The following is a 19733-nucleotide window of genomic DNA, read 5'->3' on the forward strand; positions in this document are numbered from 1 at the left end:
ATAAAAACCATAAAAAAAATTAAATAAATATGAAGAAGAAATTATTCTCCAACTCTATATAAAATCATGCTGCATAATAACGGCCGAAAGCGATAAAATGGTGTGAGACGGGTCCCACGGGTCCCACAGTGTCACGGGATTTGTTGCGCCGACGCCTAGTGACCATTGGAGACTGGATGGTGTCCGGATTATTGGGGCGAGAGTTCGCTTCATCAGGTTGGTGAGATCCCTTCTTCAGAAACTGGAAGTAAGGATGGAAAAAGCTGCTTAAAGGCATCACCCCACGAATCTGATGTGATTTCCGATGGTCAAAGACAATATGGGGACGAAAATTTGAGAAACGGGTGGGATTCCGCTCATTTCTTCCTAATCGCAGTAAAAAACGGCCCTGAAGATACGGCTTCTAGCGTTTCGGCGAGCTATTTTCTACAAGGAGTTCGATTGGAGCGCGCCAGCCTGGTGCAGGCGCCGCATCTTTCGAGCTGTTTTTTTACGGCAATTGGGAAGAAATGGACGAAACCACCCTTCTCTCCATAATCTACGACCCCGTATAGGCATAACCCACCTGAAACCCGCACCACTCCAGATTCGTGGGGTGATGCCTTTAAATAGTAGGTGACAGTGCACGGATCTGGTGAAAATTCACTGATGGTATATCAATATGAAGATGAGGTTCACTCCATTTCATATTGCCACAACATTCTTTTCTTTTTTAATTGTTGAAGAAAAGAGGAGAAAATCTAATACTTCGAATAATGTTCTAAAGCGGTACCGAAGGAGTAAAGGCGTAAAATCGAGTTTGAATATTCTCCAAATAAAGTACGGACCGCTCGAGAAAGAAAACTATCAAATAATTCATCAATGTTTGTGACTTCCTTTGAAAAATATTGTGTGAAAAGCGTTAAAAAAAGAAAGTTCGATTCAGTAGGAAAAATTTCGAGAAAGTGTCAATACTCCTGATTTATTTTTTGTTCGGTGAAGGCGAGTGAAGTAAATAAGATAAATAAAATAAAATAAAATAGAATAGGCTAAATAAATAAGTTCTAGGAGCAGCCACTAATATGAATATTCTATATATTCTTCTCATGGGGACGTGAAACTCGAAAAAAAAAATAATTTTTCTGCAAAAGAAAAAAGTGGTCGCATGAATTCCACAATTATGTATTAATTGAACATTACAAAATATAAATAAGTAAAAATAATTTTTCAAATAAAACAAAACAACATAATAAATATAACAGAAAGTGTAAAAATAATAAGCACTATGTAAGTAGATAAATGTATGAGTAAATGAATAAACAGTATAAACAACAATATATAACACAAACATATAAATAAATTATAAACATAAATAATCATATACAGAGTAACAAGCGGTCCCCGAGAAGGTGAGGAATTTGCCCGTTGTCAGCACCAAAAATGTTTTAGCATTTTTTTTTTGCATCGAAATGGTTTTTCGCACGTTTTCCAGCGGGGACGACTGATATGAAGAGGTTCGTTGAAGAAACTAATTGAGGTGTCAGAATAAGCGAAGGTGAGATGAGGTTTTTAAAGTGTCCGAAAACTGGTTATTTATTTATTTATTTACTCGTCTGTATTTATGTATCCATCTATTGATAAATTAATTTGTTTATTGATTATTTATTTGAAGTACAATGGTATAGTACTACATATATGCATGTGTTTCTACGACTTCGATTGAAACGCGACAGCCTTGTGCTGCGCCGCATCTTCCGGACCGTTTTTTACGGCAATTAGGAAGAAATGGACGGAATCACACTCTTCTCCAGAATCCACGACCCAACTATAGGCATAACCCAACTGAAACTTGCACCAACCCAGATTCGTGGGGTGATACCTTTAAGGCAATCAGTTTTTAAATGTTAAAATCGAATAATAGGTTTTTTTTTTCCTGAACTCTGAGATCCTCACTAACTGCCGGCTTCGGGTGTGTGAAAAACTCCAAGGAACTTAAATGTGGCGCGGGAGGACAGCATCATGCATTCATAGGCCCCTACTAAAATCTTATCGGAACCAACGTTATCAGCAGAACTCAGTCGACGACAGTTTCGCTTAGCTCATCTTAGAAGTCAGCAACTTTATCAGGTTTTTACCTAGGAGAACTTTTTTTCGTATTTTCTTCTCCTAAGTGGAGAACCGTGCTTGTACTTATTTTTCAATTACGTTTAACTCTTTTCATTTCTTTATTTCGTTTAATCAAATTTTTAACAAACGAAGTTCTCGAATAAATCGCTGTTTTCCAGAAAATGGGGTGGATAAAAATCCTCATAGCAGCGTTATTTGTTGTTGTTTGGAGAGGTAAGAAATTTTTTTTGACTAGATTTCTACCAAGTGTTGTAGCATCGGAACAGTTCTCTGAAGCATAAACAAACCATATTTGTTTGTTTTTGTTTAATTGTCGCTCAGAGAAAAAAAAAAAAGAATACTTGAAAATTACGGTAAAAACAGGAAAACTATACAACTAATAAATAGTTGAATATCAACATGGATCCTGCGAGGTCTCAGCTTTAATGCCTGCGTCTCTTTGCTTACCAAACTCTTTTTCTAATCTTTTGCGATTGCTTAGATGATCACGTCCTTATCTTACGATTGCGATCTTAAATGATCCGCAACGTTTTAAAAATGGCTCCTGAAGAGAAAAGCAACAAAGAATGATTTCATTAGTGCTTTGAAATGAGGTCCTGAAAGGAATGATTATAACTTATTGGATCCAAGCGCGACCATTGTTGAACTGGGACTATTCACCGCTGCTTTTATTGATCGGTATCGATTTTTTCGCACACTTTGTTCAGCTAATGCCCAAGGGAGTGTCGGCTGTGGCATTGGAGGTTTCTTGTTACCGAACGGAACTTGTGTTTGCCATCGATTCTGGACAGGTATTATTTACTATCGAATATTACTATCAAAATAAATATTATTATTAAGAATTGCTTAATTTAAAATATTAATAGAATAATTTATTAGGAATATTTAAGCTGACGATTTATTTTTAAAAACGTAACCTCTTAGTTTCCAGTATTTTCTTCTAAATCGATATTTAAATATTTATAAATATTATACAATACAATACAATACAATATTTATAAATCTTACCAGGATTAAACTGTTTTTTTACACTTCTCTACGGATTTTTTTTTGTAATTTCTGAAAGTACGACATTTTTTTTCTGAAAATCTGGCAATTGGGAAAAAAAGAAAGGAAAAAAAAAACTGGAAGAGTGAGCTGCTAAAATGTTAAGGATGAATGTGCTGTAAATTTAAATTTTCGTGAGAATTTCATTAAAGTTCACGATCCCGGAATTTTTTTAATTTAAATGAATTGCAAGAAAAGAGTTTTCGGTCTTCGTGGAGTTTTTTGAAACAATAATTTAATCTTGAATTTTTTTTAAGGTGACAATTGTAATGAAACTGTTTGTATTAATGGTGGTTATTCACCGGACAACAAGGTTTGCATTTGCCCAACCGGATATCTTGGACCACATTGTGATGCCGGTAAGTTTTTGAATGTTTAAAATTCGATGTGACAAAAAATATTTGTAAAATATTCTTGAAAATGACAAGGAGATTATCCAGAGAATGCAAGGAATCCCCTGTAATCCTACAGCAAAAAAAAAACTATTCAGCGGTATCATATTAAATGAAAATTGTGGATTATCGTCCGTGATATAAGGGGATATTCATCCGCTTGCGTGGTCAACAACTTAGCAGTACGTGGTTTTTAGGATTTTAGCTATCCAGCATCCATCTTGACAGTTCCATTATTTACGAAATTAATTAAGTTATTTAATTGATTATTTATTTAATTCACACACACAGCACGAGTGTTTCTCTCATCTTCCCGTCATTATATAATCTAAATATCATGTGCTCGTACTCATTGTTGAGTTCCCTTCGAGTAAAGACTGCTAACACCCATAGAAATCGAATTTTCCCTCTTGAAATTTTGAAATTTTTCTGTAAATACGCGTGAGCGTTGATAGCTTAACGTACGGTTACCTAAACGGTGCAAATATTCGCTGGATTAGTCTAGATTGATTTGATAGTTGACAAAATTACTATAAGTTTTGGTTCCATATCCGTAAATGTCGGGAATCATTCAGAGTCTAGAAGAGTAATTCAGGCTAGGCAACATTAATGGACAGAGGAAGCGAGATTTTAGCGAATGGTGACGCAGGCAACATCTAGCATCGACTCACTATTAAACACCAGTTTTGGATAACCCAAATCATTCCGCAGGGAATTGTGATGAACGTCGAAGGTCGCTTTCGCCGTAAAATTCGCAGAAAAAAGTTTTTTTTTGAAAACCGTGCACACAATAACCTCCTATACCGTTCCACTGTCCCGATGTCTCCTCAAAATAAACCCTTGAAAGGCGTTTAGCTAGTCTCATATCACGGTCAAGTGATGAATAACCGCGGTCTAGTTCGCCGCCCCCTCTTTTCCTGTAGAGTACAAATATCAAATTGAAATAATAAATAAACAAAAATAATTGTGGGATGCACTATCCGTTTGGGTCCAACCACGCAGAGGAAATGCGCGAGCGGCGGCGAACGCGTCGCGGTCGCGTCGCTGATCGTGTCACGGTCGCTCGGGCGAACCTGAAGAAATGACCTCTATCAACTATGAACAAGTCGACGTATTTAAAAAAAAAGAAATCCCAAAAACAAACAAGGACCTCCGGTGAGGTAAACGAATAAAAGCGAATAAAAGCGACAACTCATCTTTAGTATTTTTTTTTTCTTTGCAATTTATGACTGCAAAAATTCATTTGAAAAAAATATTGCAGTAACCACTTCGCGACCGTCAGTATCAACGTTCGCCAAACGATTAACGTTCAATACTGTGATCTATAATGCATTCTCAGACTATTGGGGAAGAGCTGGATTCGCTAAATTTAAGGAGGTGACAGGAGATCGGCATTGGAGCACGTTATTTTTCGACACTTCAGAGAAAAACTTTTTAGTCGGTGAACAATCATCTTGAGAAATTCAATTACACCCAATATAATATAGCTGTTTTCACGGAAGACAACCCGAACGGATTTAAAACAACAAGTAAGAAGAATTACAGTAATCTGTGACGCATTACGATGCGAACGATTATTTTCCAGACACCAGTAGTTCGAAGGAGGTGTTCTTAGCTACTTTGCATAGTCAAAATCCCATATATCCTAAATCATACGGATGCACTAATCAACCATTTTACGCTTTAATGTACGACTATATTAAGTGTAAGTCGAATTGTCATTGTCATTGTCATTGTCATTAGAGGTGTGTGAAGAGTTCTTTGTTAGCGTTGAAACTTCGCGACACAGCGTTGACTGTTGTCACTCAATTCCCACCGATAAGCGATGATACGGCCAGGGATGAACTTCAACGGCTAGCCTCAGCGTTCAATGTTCGGGTGAGTCTAATTAATAATCATCAATCAAATAATAATAATAATAATAATAATAATAATAATAACACAATAGTCAAATAATCCTATAATAATTTATCCATCTTTCTTTTTCTTTTTTTTCGGTTGCATATCATCCAGAAAAATCAATTGTTTAGTGACTCCTTTCATTTGATCTCTTGATCAATCAGAAATATTCTGAGTCTGCTCTCAAATCTCATCGATCTATGAAATCCTAACGATCCCGTTTTTTTTTTTGGTTCAAATTCTACTTTTTGGTACAATTGTTAGCTTAAGTTCTATTCTATTCTAATTTTTATATAACTACCGTATTCCAATTCTAGATTCACACTTCAATAGTAAATTGTAAAGATCGACGGATGAGAGGGTGAAGGGTGGGATGTGAAGATCGACGGATGAGAGGATGGAGGCGAGGGACATGGGAAGGGATTTCTTTTTTTTTTGCAGATTGATTAAAGGTCTACATTCCGCTAACCTCAATTCGTTCAATTTTTCACTCTCATCGCTTTTCTCTTTTTGTCGCAGAATTTTCAAAGGAAAAAATTTCTGTGACCACCACCAGCCGAGGCTGTTTTTTTTTTCTTAACAAAACTTTATTCGTTAAATTGACGACTAAGTCATCCTATTTCCTTCTACTATTTTTTCCTTTACTCCTATCTTTTTTCCGTTAGATTTATTTCCTAATCAATTCAACATTTAGAGGCAATCAATAACATTGGAGCAACATTTGGTTGCTGTGGTTCTCGTTAGCCCAATTTTTTTTCATCATACTGTTTTCTTGAATTTCCTTTTTTTCTGTAAGTACGTTTCTCGTCTCTATAGTTAAGATTTCTTAGTCTAGCTGCTCTTCTATCATTATTTATTATTATTATTATTATTATTATCATTTTTATTATTATTTATTGTTATTATTGTTATTATTATTATTATTATTATTATTTTGGGTTGTTATTAATTATTTTTAACTATTACTAATATTGTGTGATACTCCGTTGGACCCGCTGTATTTTTTACCCATTTTATAGCTCTGTGGCGTCGGCGCACTAATTTCACGCCCTGGGACCTGTCACACCCCCTTTTTGGAGTTTCGTGGCACATACAGACCTACCACACACACCACACACATATACACACATACACACATACACACATACACACATACACACACATACACACACATACACACACACATATATATATAATGATTATTATTATTTTACTATTATTATTTATCATTGTTTATACAATTTTATATGCAATTTTTATTACAATTTTTAGTTGCACTTTTTCATCTTACATTATTTATTGCTATTACAATTTTATATTTTATTACTATTATTTATTATTCTTTACATTTAATATTTCAGATCAATGTTATTTGGATATCAGATGAGATATATGTGCGTTGTTTATTCGATAATGTGAACAAACAGGTAGGTAGGAATGGTTAGAGACGTAGAGGAAAGTGAAAACTCCGTCAGTCTGTTTCAGTACGACGAATTTTCACATATAGCATTTAATACAGGAGGATTATTTGTGCCACAAATGTATGACAAAGATGATAAGCCGCTCGTAAGTGTCCCCCCGAACCAGGAATAAAATCGATAAATCGATAGTCAATCGTTTCAAGCTCACCGATGTTGTAATCGCTTCGCACTATCAATATCAATCAGTTGGTTTTGGAGCGTTTGGGGATTGCAGCAGCGTAAGGAGAAGTTTCTCATGGCAGGCGGATCCTCAACCTATTCCAACGTATCTAGTGGTAGAAGGTTGGTTTGTTAATTTTTCCCGCGCTCAAATACATTTCTACAAGAAAAAATCAACTGAAAAAAAAATGCTTAAAACATCAACGAATGAATAGGGGAGGAGCTAGGGTGTCATCAACCAATGAGAGTGCTTCATTCAACAACCAATCACAGAAAAAAAGAAAAAAATGAGAAATCTGGGCGTGGAACTTCGAGAGGGCTTTTGCTAGCAATAAAATGTCCACAAAAACTGCCTGCCAACTTGATAAATAAGCACTACTAAAACATTAAGGACTAGTAAATAATACTACTGAATAAGAACTAGTAAGATCTATCCAATTACAGTTGTATGTATATCAACCAATAGCAATGAGTGAAAAGTAGATGTGCTCAAAAAATTGAAGAAATTTTCCGGATTTTTCTCGCTAAAAGTCCTTCAATGCAACGAATTACCTGCAGGTGCCGACGTTTCGATGAGAGGTTGCCCGATGATGGAACTTCCAAACAAACTTTCAAGTGGACAGCGTATTTTTAACGTAACAACGTCACGACAACGTTGTACACTCATCCTAAGCAATAAGAGTGGACACTGCTCAGCGAAGGTTGCCGTAAAATTTTCTTCAAAATCGATAAACAGCAACAATATCGATTTTTTTCAGGTGTTCTTGTCCGATGTTAGCAACACTGGCGTTCGATTGTATTCGTCCTTTGTCGAAGATCCTGTCATTGACTCATCGAGCTATCGACCGACCACGAGTACGTTTTTGATGATTTTTTCTACCGTGCGCTATTAGCGCGCTGGAAAATACAATAATAATTGTAATCCTAGGCAACAAATTTTACATTACAATGAGGGCGGAGGTAAACAGTGATACGTACAGTATACAGGTGAATTACAGTACTTTTCGCTGATACTTAAAGGCATCACTCCTCGAATCTGGAATGGTGCAGGTTTCAGGTGGATTATAGGGTCGTAGATTGTGTGAAGAGAGTGATTCGGTCCATTTCTTTCTAACCGCCGTAAAAAACGGCCCGATAGATGCGGCTTCGAGCGTTCCGGGGCGCTATTTTCTACAATGAGTTCGATTGGAGCGCGCCAGCCTTGTGCACGCTTCATTTGGCATCTTCGAGGCCGTTTTTTACAGCAATTAGAAAAAAGTGGACGGAATCACCCTCCTCTCCATAATCTACGACCTCGTATAGGCATAACCCATCTGAAATCCGCACCATCCCAGACTCGTGCGGTGATGCCTTTAAACGTCTGTGCTGATAATAATCACTGGGAATTTTTAGCCTTTCACAAGCACCGTCTATAGTAGCGAAGGGCAGCCTAAGGAAATCGTAATCGTCAACAGGACAGACGTAGCGACATTCACTTTTGTGACGGATGTAAGTATACACGAGAATTTGCTTGAATGTTAATAGAAAGTCAATATTTCGCAGCCATGACATACGGGTGGGTGACAGAGGTTAACTGTAAACCTCATTCAAATACTCCAACTAAGACTCGAAGTGCTCGACGCGCACGTAAGCGACGGGAAAAGTGGTGGATTTGTGAGCCAGTCATCCGTGGATGAAGCGGCCACTCGGCAGTGACTGCACGCCGACCCATGGACGACGGATGTTCTGTCTCCGATGCGCCCCTGGGATCAGTTGCTTTCACTTTTTTTTATGGATTCACATTGTACGCGATCGTCGCTGCTCTGTCTTCTGTCTGAGATCCATCAGACTTTGGAATTATGTACTATGTGTTTGTTCTTGCTCAGTCGTTGAATTTAAAATTTTCTCATATTCTAGAAGAAGGTTGAGTGAAAAATTCTGAGTAGACCAAAGTATGAAAGAAAGAAAATTTATGCTTGAGGAATTAGAAGAAATCAAATTAAAATTAAAAATTAAAAAATAAGCTATGTGGAGTATTGCTGTCAGAATTTTTTCCTCGTATTTTAGGATTCTTTCGTTTGCAACGCGACTGGCGGGTGTCAATGGTGGTGGGCTGAGGTGAGTTGAGTCTGATTTGATCATTGTTATTCCCGAGAGCCGATACGATCAATCAAGGAATAGCCCCAAGGCAGCTCCGAGCTCTGAGTCTACTCCGATCACTTCACACAATCATCCATTATATTATACAGAGATCACGATCCGTATTGATTGGAACGAATAAGATTTGTTTTTAGGTACGCTTTAGTGTAATACAAAAAGGGAACGATACAGTACAATATATGCAACGAAGTATCCCATTTAAATGCTACACAGGTGAATATTGATTACGTATTGATCTACTAAATCAGTTGAATTCACAACCAACGATGTGTTAAGATAACTCGGCCGATGGGACCACTATTGGGTCAACCTTATCCACAAAACCTAGTACTACCATCTTCACTACCGTTGGATCTACTTCCAGTACCATCATGGATTCTACCGTAACCACTACAGGAAGCGCAACCAGTTCTACAATAACCAGTTCTGGCGGTGGTGACACCACTAGTTCTACTAGCAAGACTACCGTAACCACACCAAAAGGTCAGGTTCGAGACAAAATCCATAACTGCCCTTAGTTCACGTGTTGTGATTTTAGCTCCATACTGCATACTGACTAAGCAATTTTTTTTCCAGTGCCAAAAAATTTCCCCCAGGATAATCCAAGTACATTCGCTTATGGGTTCGCAAATACTCTTCCTGAGTACTATTATGAGGTATTTGTATATGGTTATATTATTACTTAACTATTATTACTTTGAAACAATTTTTTTTAAAGTTCGAAACAAAACATAGCATAGTGAATAAATATGCAATGAAAGGTAAGTGAGAAAACAAGGTGGTGTAACTTAACGAATTGAAGCAAGCAAAATTTTCATATCGGAATCTGGTTCATCCAATGAGGCAGCGCATATGCTCCGCCCACTCAGCCATCCATCATTGGCTGCCCACGTTTTTTTTTTCTCTGTTTTCTCTTTGCCCACTCTGTTCTAACAACTAATTATTCTGCTCGCTGCAAAGCGTAGAAGCCTCAAGAGTAAGTTACCGTTTCTGAAAAATTGCAATGCTAAAAAAAAGCTTGTTTTAAAATTGAAACGAGAAATCATTATCACAGGCTCATGGATTTTAAGGACATCATCCCACGAATCTGAGGTGGTACGGATTTCAGGTGGAGTATCCGTATACGAGATAGTAGATTATGGAGAGGAGGGGTGATTCCGTCCATTTCTTTCTAACTGCCGTAAAAAAATGGTCTGGAAGATGCGGTGCGTGCACGAGGCTGGCGTGCTCCAATCGAAGTCGTTGTAGAAAATATCGCGCCGGAACGCTCGAAGCCGTATCGTCCGGGCCGTTTTTCATGGGAATTAGGGAGAAATGGACGGAATACACCCCCCTTTCCACAATTTACGATCCCGTGCGCGAATACTCCACCTGAAATCCGTACCGCCTCAGATTCGTGGTGTGATGCGTTTAAATGTCAGACATTCTTCGTCGCTTCGTTAAATAATGTGACCTCCTTGTTTGGCAACTATGGTATGATAAGATTCGAAGTGAGTAACGCAAATGCGGTCGTCTATCATCCTGAGGATACGTTAGCGTAAGTTTTCCATTGGATAAGAGATATTCACTTGTGGTTCCAATTTTTTTTCTCAAATTTTTTCCTTTATTTTAGAGATTTTACGAACGATGTCTATAACACATATGCTTGGGGAAAAATATCGTCAAGTCTGCAATATGTCGACTCACAGGTTCTGGATGCGTTGGTGGTAAGCAGTGCTTTCATTTTAGCGTATCTTGTGCGTGTCGAAACTGATGGGAAATTTTGACAACTGCATTGATTTCACTATTAATTGATTATTTCACTTTAATTCTCAAGAGAAGAGCTATGGGTGGTTTTTTTTAGAAGGTCACCAGTTCAAAGAATTTATATGAGAATTCGCTTGTCTCATTTTGTGTGGACAAGTTACCAACAGCCGCTCAATTTACGACTCAATATGGAACGGTACCGTATTCGTCGCTGGTGAACAAAAACGTCAAGGTAAATCCTAATTACGCTCGTACGGTACGGTATCGCCTTCTTATGAATGAGGATCTCTACCGTTTTTTCCGGATTCAAGGGTGATTTTCAATTTACAGTTAACTCAGGTTTAATTAGTTAGTTAGTTCAATAGTTTTAGTTTAATTTTTCAGTGCACTCGTTCCATGCCGGGTTACAAAAGAAAAACAAAGAAAAGAAACAGTTTTGAGCCAAAGATCGGAAGAAAGGGAAACTTTAAACTCATTTTTAAGTGAAGACAACAAGGAAGTAGAAAAAGCTTAAAGTTGCTCATCCTTCTTTTTTTTTGCTGTTCATTACTCGGGGATTCAATAGTGATTCACAATCATATCTCCGCCCACTTTTTTAGCTGCCAATCAGAGGATGCGTAGACTCCGCCCCAAATGGAACCCCTCACCATTTGCTGTTGTAATTATAGAATGACAACACATTTAAATATGTATATAAGTTATCCTAAGCCAAATTTTACTAAAATACTTTTTACAATACTTGCAGTCTCGATACAATTTTTTTTATTTGTTCTCCTAAAACCATCAATTAAAATAAGAGAAATGAATATGTGAATAAAAAATAACAAGTGAAATAATAAATAAATAAGAAATAAAAGTAAATAAGTGAAAGCTGCCTAACTCGAAAACCCCGAAAATCCCGGAAAAAACCCCGAAAAGATCCGAAAATCCAGTATCTAAACAAAATCTGAAAACAATGTACATGCATAGTAATGATTCCATTCCAGACATTATTCTTCCTGGATAGGAAGACATTGGATCGGGAAATAGGCTATCAAAGAACTTCGGGACCGTTGAGCGAAATCGCAGCCTCGACCAACGGACATCTTATCATTAGCGATCAAAGCGATCAAACCGATTTCCTGGCGGTACAAATAACAACTAGATTTAGAAGTTTTCCAGAAGATTCTGGAATAAATTCTAATTACAGCTCCTACAAATGCTCTACACTCAAGGACCATCTCAATCGTTACTTTTTGCACGTAGCGTGAACCCGTCACAAAAGCTCACCTCATTGGGGACTATCGATATCGGACAACCGATAAACGTCACAATTACCGTAACCACAAGCGTATACAGTAAGTAACATGTGGACATTTTTTGTTTATTCCATTGCATCCAGCAATATTTCAGATTCTAGCGATTTACGCCCACTTGACATAAGTTTGATGTTCGTAGGGTCTGACAATGAGACAGTGAACACAACGCTGTTTTATACAGTAAGTCTTTCGTATTCACTCCTGCTTATTGTTATTTACTTTCTAAAAAAATAAACAACAAAAACTTGTTTGCAAGTCCAAAGACTAGATTAAAGTAGAAAATCAATAAATGGCACTATATTTTTTCAACAAATCTATACATATTCACATTATTGTACTGCAATGAAACGCACCCCTAGTAAATTTCTTCGGCCTACTTTTGCAAAAAATAATTTTGCTAATAGATGAAAAAAAATTAAAGATTAGATCAAAGTAGAAAATCAATAAATGGCAATATATTTTTTCGAGAAGCAAACCTTTTAATGATGATTCTTTTGCCCTAAATCTACTTAGTAAACCATTACCGTATATTATCTTACGCACATCTTTACAGTAGGATATGCAATCCTCGCTCTTCCCATTCCGTTTTCCCACCAAAGTCACTTCCGCAAAGAACTCGTTCAGACAAACGATTCACGGGAAACTCGTCCAAATAAAAATGAAAAAAAAACAAAAAAATAAATATAATAAATAATAATAATAATATAATAATATAATAATAATAAAAATATAAACCATGCTATTCTTTTATGATAATAATCACCTCTGTCGTCATATGTCCAAGATTATAAATTTGTGTGTCTGGCGCGAATCAATCCATTTGGGACCTGCACCCCTACGTTCATTTCAATTCAGAATCTTCTGAGGTTTACGAACTCGTGTCTACCACATAGAATGACTTGCCGGGTAGTTTTATCCTCCCAGACAAGTCTGGTGCCAAATTACCGACCTCTGGAGGGATGAAATTCTTTGTGAGCGCTAGAGCGGATTCGAACCTCCTATCGTTCGTGGTGGAAGCGGAACCTCTACCCGCTTCACTACACCCGCCCGTCCAGGATTATATTATTTATTGTATTTTGTCGACAATTCTAAAATAGAAGATCGTGTCAGAAAAATATGTGAAAATGGTACTTTTTTTTCGTAGAAAGCATCAAATTTCTACGCGAACACCGTCCTATTGAAACCGCAAACTATGAACGTCTTTTTTGATATGGCTGATAGCGACAAGGACATTCATATTCGAATGTGGATTCCCAGGTATTTCTAAAATCGATCGCACCGTATCATTAATTTAATGAGCGCCATATGTTCGACAATATCGAACATATGGCGATAATTAAATTAATCTGGGTATTTTCTATTTCTTGCAGAAGCAATCAGCGGTTAAAGGTAGGATATGCCGACCTCACGGACAAAATTCTCTCTACAGGACCGGACACAAGTTTGTTCCTGGTTTTTTTTTTCTGTTGTAGAATAACTATTTACTATCACCAATCATTGCTATTGGACTACTAAACTGAGATTCCACTGAATCGATCAATATCATTCCAGTAAATGGAGCTGCTGTACGTGCTACGGTATTTGGAGGTGTCCAACCGACAAATGTACGTTTTTTTCCGTTTTATAATGAAGTTATATAATTTGAAGATTCTTAGAATGTACGTATCGATTTCTATGAGTATGAACCCTGACGAATTTAAAATCTGCTCTATACTTTGCAGCATCCGTGTAGCGACAAAAAAACGCGCCGCCTGACCGACTCGCGGCGCGGCTTCAATCTGGAAAATTGCTAAACAAACTGATAACATGTATGTAGAAAGACACATTCTGGGTGAACACGTTGCGATTCCTTAGTGCTTTAATAGAGCTGGCGAAAGTATAAATGCAGTAGTTATTATTGATTTTTTTCGCTGACGAAGCGCTGTTGAGGTGTGAAATGATTTTACTTCAACGATAGTTTGTCGGAAAGTTTTTAACCTCTGAACTTATTCATTTGCCTGGCAAATATTTGTGCAGATATTTATTGTTTATTGTTGTTATTTATACTCATTATTGAGTTATTTATAATTACTACCACTGCATATTATTATTGTTTATTTGCGGATTTTTCAGCTGTCAATCGAAATTCGTGGTTGTGCGGGAAACCAGGTGAAACTCTTCGATCGTAAACAATGGACGCTGATGACAGCGGCAGGAGACGCATTCTTTGTGCCATATTTCTGTACGAGCGATAATTCACCGATCCAGGATTGTCCGGCTGGAACACAGAACAAATACGACGTACAGGTGAATCATGACAATGATTCTTTCTCGTGGTTAACCCGTAACCGCAATTAATGTACTTCTCGTATATTTCTGGATGCGTACGCTAACGATTTTGTTCTGAATTTACAAAGGAAAAGCGGAAAGAAAGAAGAAAATGATCCCATAGTGATTCGTCTCCTCTCATCCACTTCATTACTTCTTCTTTTTCTGATTCCAATCCAAGACAATTCATCTCACATGTTTCCCTGAGGACGAGTTGGCGCTTAGGTGCATTCCGGCCGCCGCCAGCCCGCATCCCGCCGTCGCGTGTCTGCTTCCAAAGGATCTACCATATGCACCAGCGCTGCTGAACTCTCGCTCGAAGGGAGCATGTCAAAAAAATTGACTATGTTGGGGTCACAGTGGGCAAATATAGAGTTAGGGGCATAGATCAAGAGTTTGAACATAGCCGCCACGCCCAGTTCATCCTAGTTGTCCTGAAAACGCCTTGGAAAACGGCTCGTGGAAACCGATGCGGACACTTCTACGAAGGTGACGCTTTCTCAGGTATCGCAGAGGTTTCCCAAACTGCGAGATTATCCATAAGAGGTCCCACCATCGTCCATTTGTGATATGCTGGCTTTGACGCCGTCCCTGTGTTAGAAATATCCATAAAAGGTCCCATTATTGTCGGTTTTATGATGTACTGGCTTTAATGCCGTTTCGAGCTAGAAATATCCATAAGAGGTCCCATCATCGTCCATTTTGTGATGTGCTAGCCTTAACCCCATTTCTGAGTTACAAACCAAAAATCAATCATTCGCAATGTCATAATGACATGTTCTGGATCATCACCGTCAGGTACTTAGAACCGTTTTGTACAATAGAACGTAAAAATACGTGAAATTGTACAGTCAAGGGGAGGGGGAGGGAATTTTCTTGGCCTGAGAGTGTTATGTGCACTTTTTCTCCAACTACACTCCACTTTTCAGTTCACGGGAGATAATGGTTTGTCCGAAATGCGTTCATTCGCGTGCTCACAAAGTCAAATGAGTATCTTGGCGAGCTGCCAACAGCAAGACAGCGACGGAAACTATGAATGTATAGGAGATCGAGCTCCATTCTACCGAGGTTTGCTGAAACACATTTATTCGAGAAAAAAAATTAAATATGTTTATGTCTTGGCTGTAACTCTCCGTAATTTTTTCCCAGGAGCGTGGCGAGGATTCTGATGATTTTATTGATTTGGTCGATTTGATTGATTTTTCAAGAAAATAATTTAATTTCAGCAAAAGTTTATTGCGACACCTTTAACCTTACAACATATTCTGCTTCGTTGTAGGACCTACTGCTGTCGTAAAAGATTGCTCTCGTCATGGACGTCTTTACTATGATGTGCAAACGACGAATTATACCTGCGAATGTGATCCTGGTTATACAGGAGAATCATGTGAAATTGGTAGGTTTTTTTTTCTTCATTTATTACTGATTTTTATTTATTTATTTATTTATTTATTCTTTTACTGCTACGATGTTCAAGAATTACGTTCTTTTAGGCATTTGTCAAGAGAAGAACACTCCTGATGAAGCGGATACACGTTACCGTACCTACACGGTAATAATCGGTGTAGATAAATATGGTATAGAAAGTCTTCTGTTAGATGATGCTGCTATCTTCGCACGACCGAAACAGGAACCAACGACAATTTGGCGTTATCAGTTGATTCTCTATTGCAGCAATGGAAACGGTGCATATCGATTGGTGTGGCGAAAATGTTCGTTCAAAACGCTCTAAAATTCCCCCTTTTAGTGCTACCACTTTATATTGGTGGCAATTTTACGGACTTTAATGCTGCCATGTCATCTCGGACCGGTTTTTGTAGCCAAGTCAAGGATGACGAATTTAATCTGGCAAATATCTATCGTGCTGCTGTCACTGGGCTCGGACGATTCGTACGCGGAATGATCGTGAGCGATAACGATTACAGGATAAAGATTGTTTTGAATGAAAACGCCTGAAAACAAAAAATTAAAGGCATCATCCCATAAACCTGTGGCGTGTTACGGGTTTCAGGTGGAGTATTCTTATACGGGATCGTAGATTAAGGAGAGGAAAGTGATTCCATCCATTTCTTCCTAATTGCCGTAGAAAACGGGCCGGAAGATACGGCTTCGAGCGTTCCGGGGCGCTATTTTCTACAACGAGTTCGATTGGAGCGCGCCAGCTTTGTGCACGCGCCACATCTTCCGGGTCGTTTTTTTACGGCAGTAAGGAAGAAATGAACGGAATCACCCTCCTCTCCATAATCTACGACCCCGTATAGACATCACCCACCTGAAATCCGCACCACTCCAGATTCGTCGGGTGATGCCTTTAAATGAAAATTGAAAAATCAAATTTGAGGGAATTAAAAGCCGATCCTTTTGTAGATTTTCTACAATGAAGCACCGTATTTGATGAATGTGGATTTGGAGGAATTTATTGCGATATCCAAGGTTTACCGACAGGAGGTACTTTTATTGTTTAGCTGAAATCTAAATGCGCTAAAGTTCGGCTCTCTCAAAAATGAGCTGAACGAATCAGATTTTTCAGAGTTGTCAGAGGTTCTTAGAAAGTTTTTATTTCCTAGTGTTTTTTTTCCATGATTTTGTCCAATTCAGTTATTTATCTATGCTGTGGATCCGGAATACCCGGGTCATTCAGTTGTGTACAAGAATTTCAATGATGTACGTGATGCAGCGTATATTACTGGTGGGAATATTCTTTTCGGTGATTTTAATGATGACGGCGAGCCACAACCGATGAACGTAGGGGTTTTTCGTTCCCTTCATTTTTCTTTTCAGCTTTTCACCTACCAATTTCTACTGTTTTTCGTTAAGGCTTACACTGAAATGCTCTCCTCGGACGTTTCGTTAACCGTGCACGCTAATCGTCAGACTGGCCGTGTTTCAGCGTTTATCGATAGTGGTGCTACTGGATATGTTTTTGTCAGTAACCAAGACCAATCATTAATAGGAGTTAGGAACGGTGAGAATTCTAAAAAAAATATTCGACGGGGCTACACTCGGTGACAGATGCGTTCCACCATGGCTGACCGCGACGCGCCTACCGCAGCGCATACCAGATATTCTCTTGGCGGTGGCGCTTCAATCGATGACGCGTCGCGGTCATCTCGCTGAACATATTCGTCGAAGATGCTTCTTAGAATCCACGAAAAAATCTCTTTATTTTCAGCCAATGGTGCTTCAGTAAGTCCGATACCTGTAGGGAAATTCAGTTCGGTGTACAAACTCAACGGGAACTCTATGTATACCATCTTATGCAGTTCTCAGGATGATTACTCGATCTCAGTGGTTGTCCTTAATGGGCTCACGCCAGCATTTTCTATAGTTGATGAGAGAACTGACGACGCTAATACTGCGCTGGCTTCACCGAACAGAAGTGGGATTTTCATTCATTCATTCATTTATTCATTCATTCATTCATTCATTCATTCATTCATTCATTTATTCATTCATTCATTCGTTCATCCATTCATTCATTCATTCATTCATTCGCTGGCTCATTCATTCATTCATCCATTTACTCATTTATTTATTTATTTATTTAATTATTTATTCACTCATTCATTCATTCATTCATTCATCTGTTCATTCGTTCATTTGCTCGCTCGTCCGCTCACTCAGTTGTTCGTTTATCCGCTCTTTCTTCGATTTATTCATTTAACAATTCAATCATACATTTATTCGTTCATTCATTCATTCATTCATGCTAGTTTGCCTCCCTACCTTTCTTCCTTTCTCCACTTATTTATTATTTATCCATTCATTCATTGACAACTATTAGCAGTCATCCATACTTTTACTAATTCATTCCCTCGTGGATTCATTAATTCATTCGTTGACTCATTCACTCAATCATTCATCCATTCATTTGTTCAATCGTTCATTCGTTCGCTCGTACGCTACTTCACTTGTTCAATTATCCATCGTTTCGTCGATTTATTCATTCAATCAGTGACTTATTCGTTCCCATTCATTACTCGAAATGCTCAATTTCCTCGCTATCTTTCTTCCTTCCTCCATTTACTCATTATTCATTCATTCGTTCGCCAACTATTAGCAGTCATCCATACTTTTACTCATTCATTCTCTTGTAGATTCATTCATTCATTCAGCCACTCACTCATTCATTCAGCTACTCATTCATTCGTTTATTCATCCATGTTTCTACTTCCAATAAGGAGATACCCTCAATACTCATTTGAACATTGTTCCTTTTAAAGGGATCACGAATCTGAGGTGGTACGGATTTCACTGCTGGCGCGCTCCAGTCGAACTCGAAGTAGAAAATAGCGCCCCGGAACGCTCCAAGCCATATCTTCCGGGCCGTTCTATACGGCAATCGGGGAGAAATGGACGGAATCACTCCCCCCCCACTCCGTAATCTACGATCCCGATGTAATGATCCTACCGTTATTTCAGCTACTGGACCATCGATCGTGTTCACAATGTCAAACGGTTGGAAGGTTCAAAACAACGCGGACAAAAATTATCGTGTCGCTTCGCGACAGTCATGTACTTTTGGTTACGACACTTTTACCGTATTCTCATCCATGAAAAACGCTGTAAATTTTATTACGGTAAGTTCGATCTAATGTTTTCAGGATTATTCCCGGTAACAACTAATCTCGAACTGTTGAGGTCACACTTACGAACGGTACTTCAGCGCTTCAACGAGCACTACCAATCCCGTCAACGTCGGCTGTAGGTAAGTTGTTTACCGGTACTGTCACAAAAAAAAAATTACTGTATTTACTGCCAAAAGTAACTTTCATAATGTATATTTGTTAAGATTGTCAAAACGGTGGCTATGAGAAGGTCGATAGATGTTCATGTCCGATAGGATTTTCGGCACCGGACTGTTCTCGACCCGTTTGCCAAACGGGTACTTTGAATACATGGGGTGATGTGTGCAATAGCGACCTCTGGCCTTATGGTGGTCGTTTCTGTCAAGGTTAAATCATTTCTCTCGTTTTTTTTTTCTGGATCCTCATTTTTTTCTATTCATAAAATTTTGAATTTTTCACCGCGGAAATATTCACTGTTTCGATTTCAGCTCCCTCGCCTAATTGATAGTAGAATGGCGAAGAACGCGATAAACTACTCATTTCATTCGATTTAAATAAAATTTTAATTTTATGTTTTTTCCTCACACATTC

The 19733-nt window shown here is 38.2% G+C and overlaps 1 protein-coding gene across 3 annotated transcripts; it reads left to right on the plus strand.

Moving 5' to 3' along the window:
• Nucleotides 1–176: 176 nt before the first annotated feature.
• RB195_008614 (uncharacterized protein) lies at nucleotides 177–19647 on the plus strand (the record flags this gene model as incomplete). 3 transcript variants are annotated; one of them, XM_064195198.1, is made up of 41 exons in its annotated part: nucleotides 2268–2319; nucleotides 2814–2897; nucleotides 3411–3512; nucleotides 4807–4922; nucleotides 4984–5074; nucleotides 5131–5250; nucleotides 5314–5423; nucleotides 6806–6871; nucleotides 6930–7010; nucleotides 7069–7207; nucleotides 7643–7785; nucleotides 7843–7939; nucleotides 8013–8071; nucleotides 8477–8572; nucleotides 9131–9181; nucleotides 9358–9436; nucleotides 9500–9706; nucleotides 9800–9879; nucleotides 10645–10760; nucleotides 10836–10929; nucleotides 11067–11201; nucleotides 11956–12096; nucleotides 12159–12306; nucleotides 12362–12447; nucleotides 13412–13524; nucleotides 13638–13708; nucleotides 13819–13871; nucleotides 14380–14553; nucleotides 15504–15642; nucleotides 15854–15970; nucleotides 16068–16259; nucleotides 16322–16479; nucleotides 16942–17022; nucleotides 17173–17319; nucleotides 17392–17539; nucleotides 17747–17953; nucleotides 18798–18902; nucleotides 18997–19154; nucleotides 19216–19282; nucleotides 19367–19528; nucleotides 19631–19647. In XM_064195198.1, 41 exons carry the CDS (start codon nucleotides 2268–2270, stop codon nucleotides 19645–19647), a joined length of 4602 nt encoding a protein of 1533 aa, XP_064046342.1. The 3 variants fall into 3 exon arrangements, with proteins under 3 accessions (XP_064046341.1, XP_064046342.1, XP_064046343.1); XM_064195197.1 differs by lacking the exon at nucleotides 18798–18902; XM_064195196.1 differs by lacking the exons at nucleotides 2268–2319; nucleotides 2814–2897; nucleotides 18798–18902 and adding an exon at nucleotides 177–216.
• Nucleotides 19648–19733: the final 86 nt, after the last annotated feature.

This window comes from Necator americanus, chromosome III (genome assembly GCF_031761385.1).
Source record: "Necator americanus strain Aroian chromosome III, whole genome shotgun sequence".
Lineage (NCBI taxonomy): Eukaryota > Metazoa > Nematoda > Chromadorea > Rhabditida > Ancylostomatidae > Necator > Necator americanus.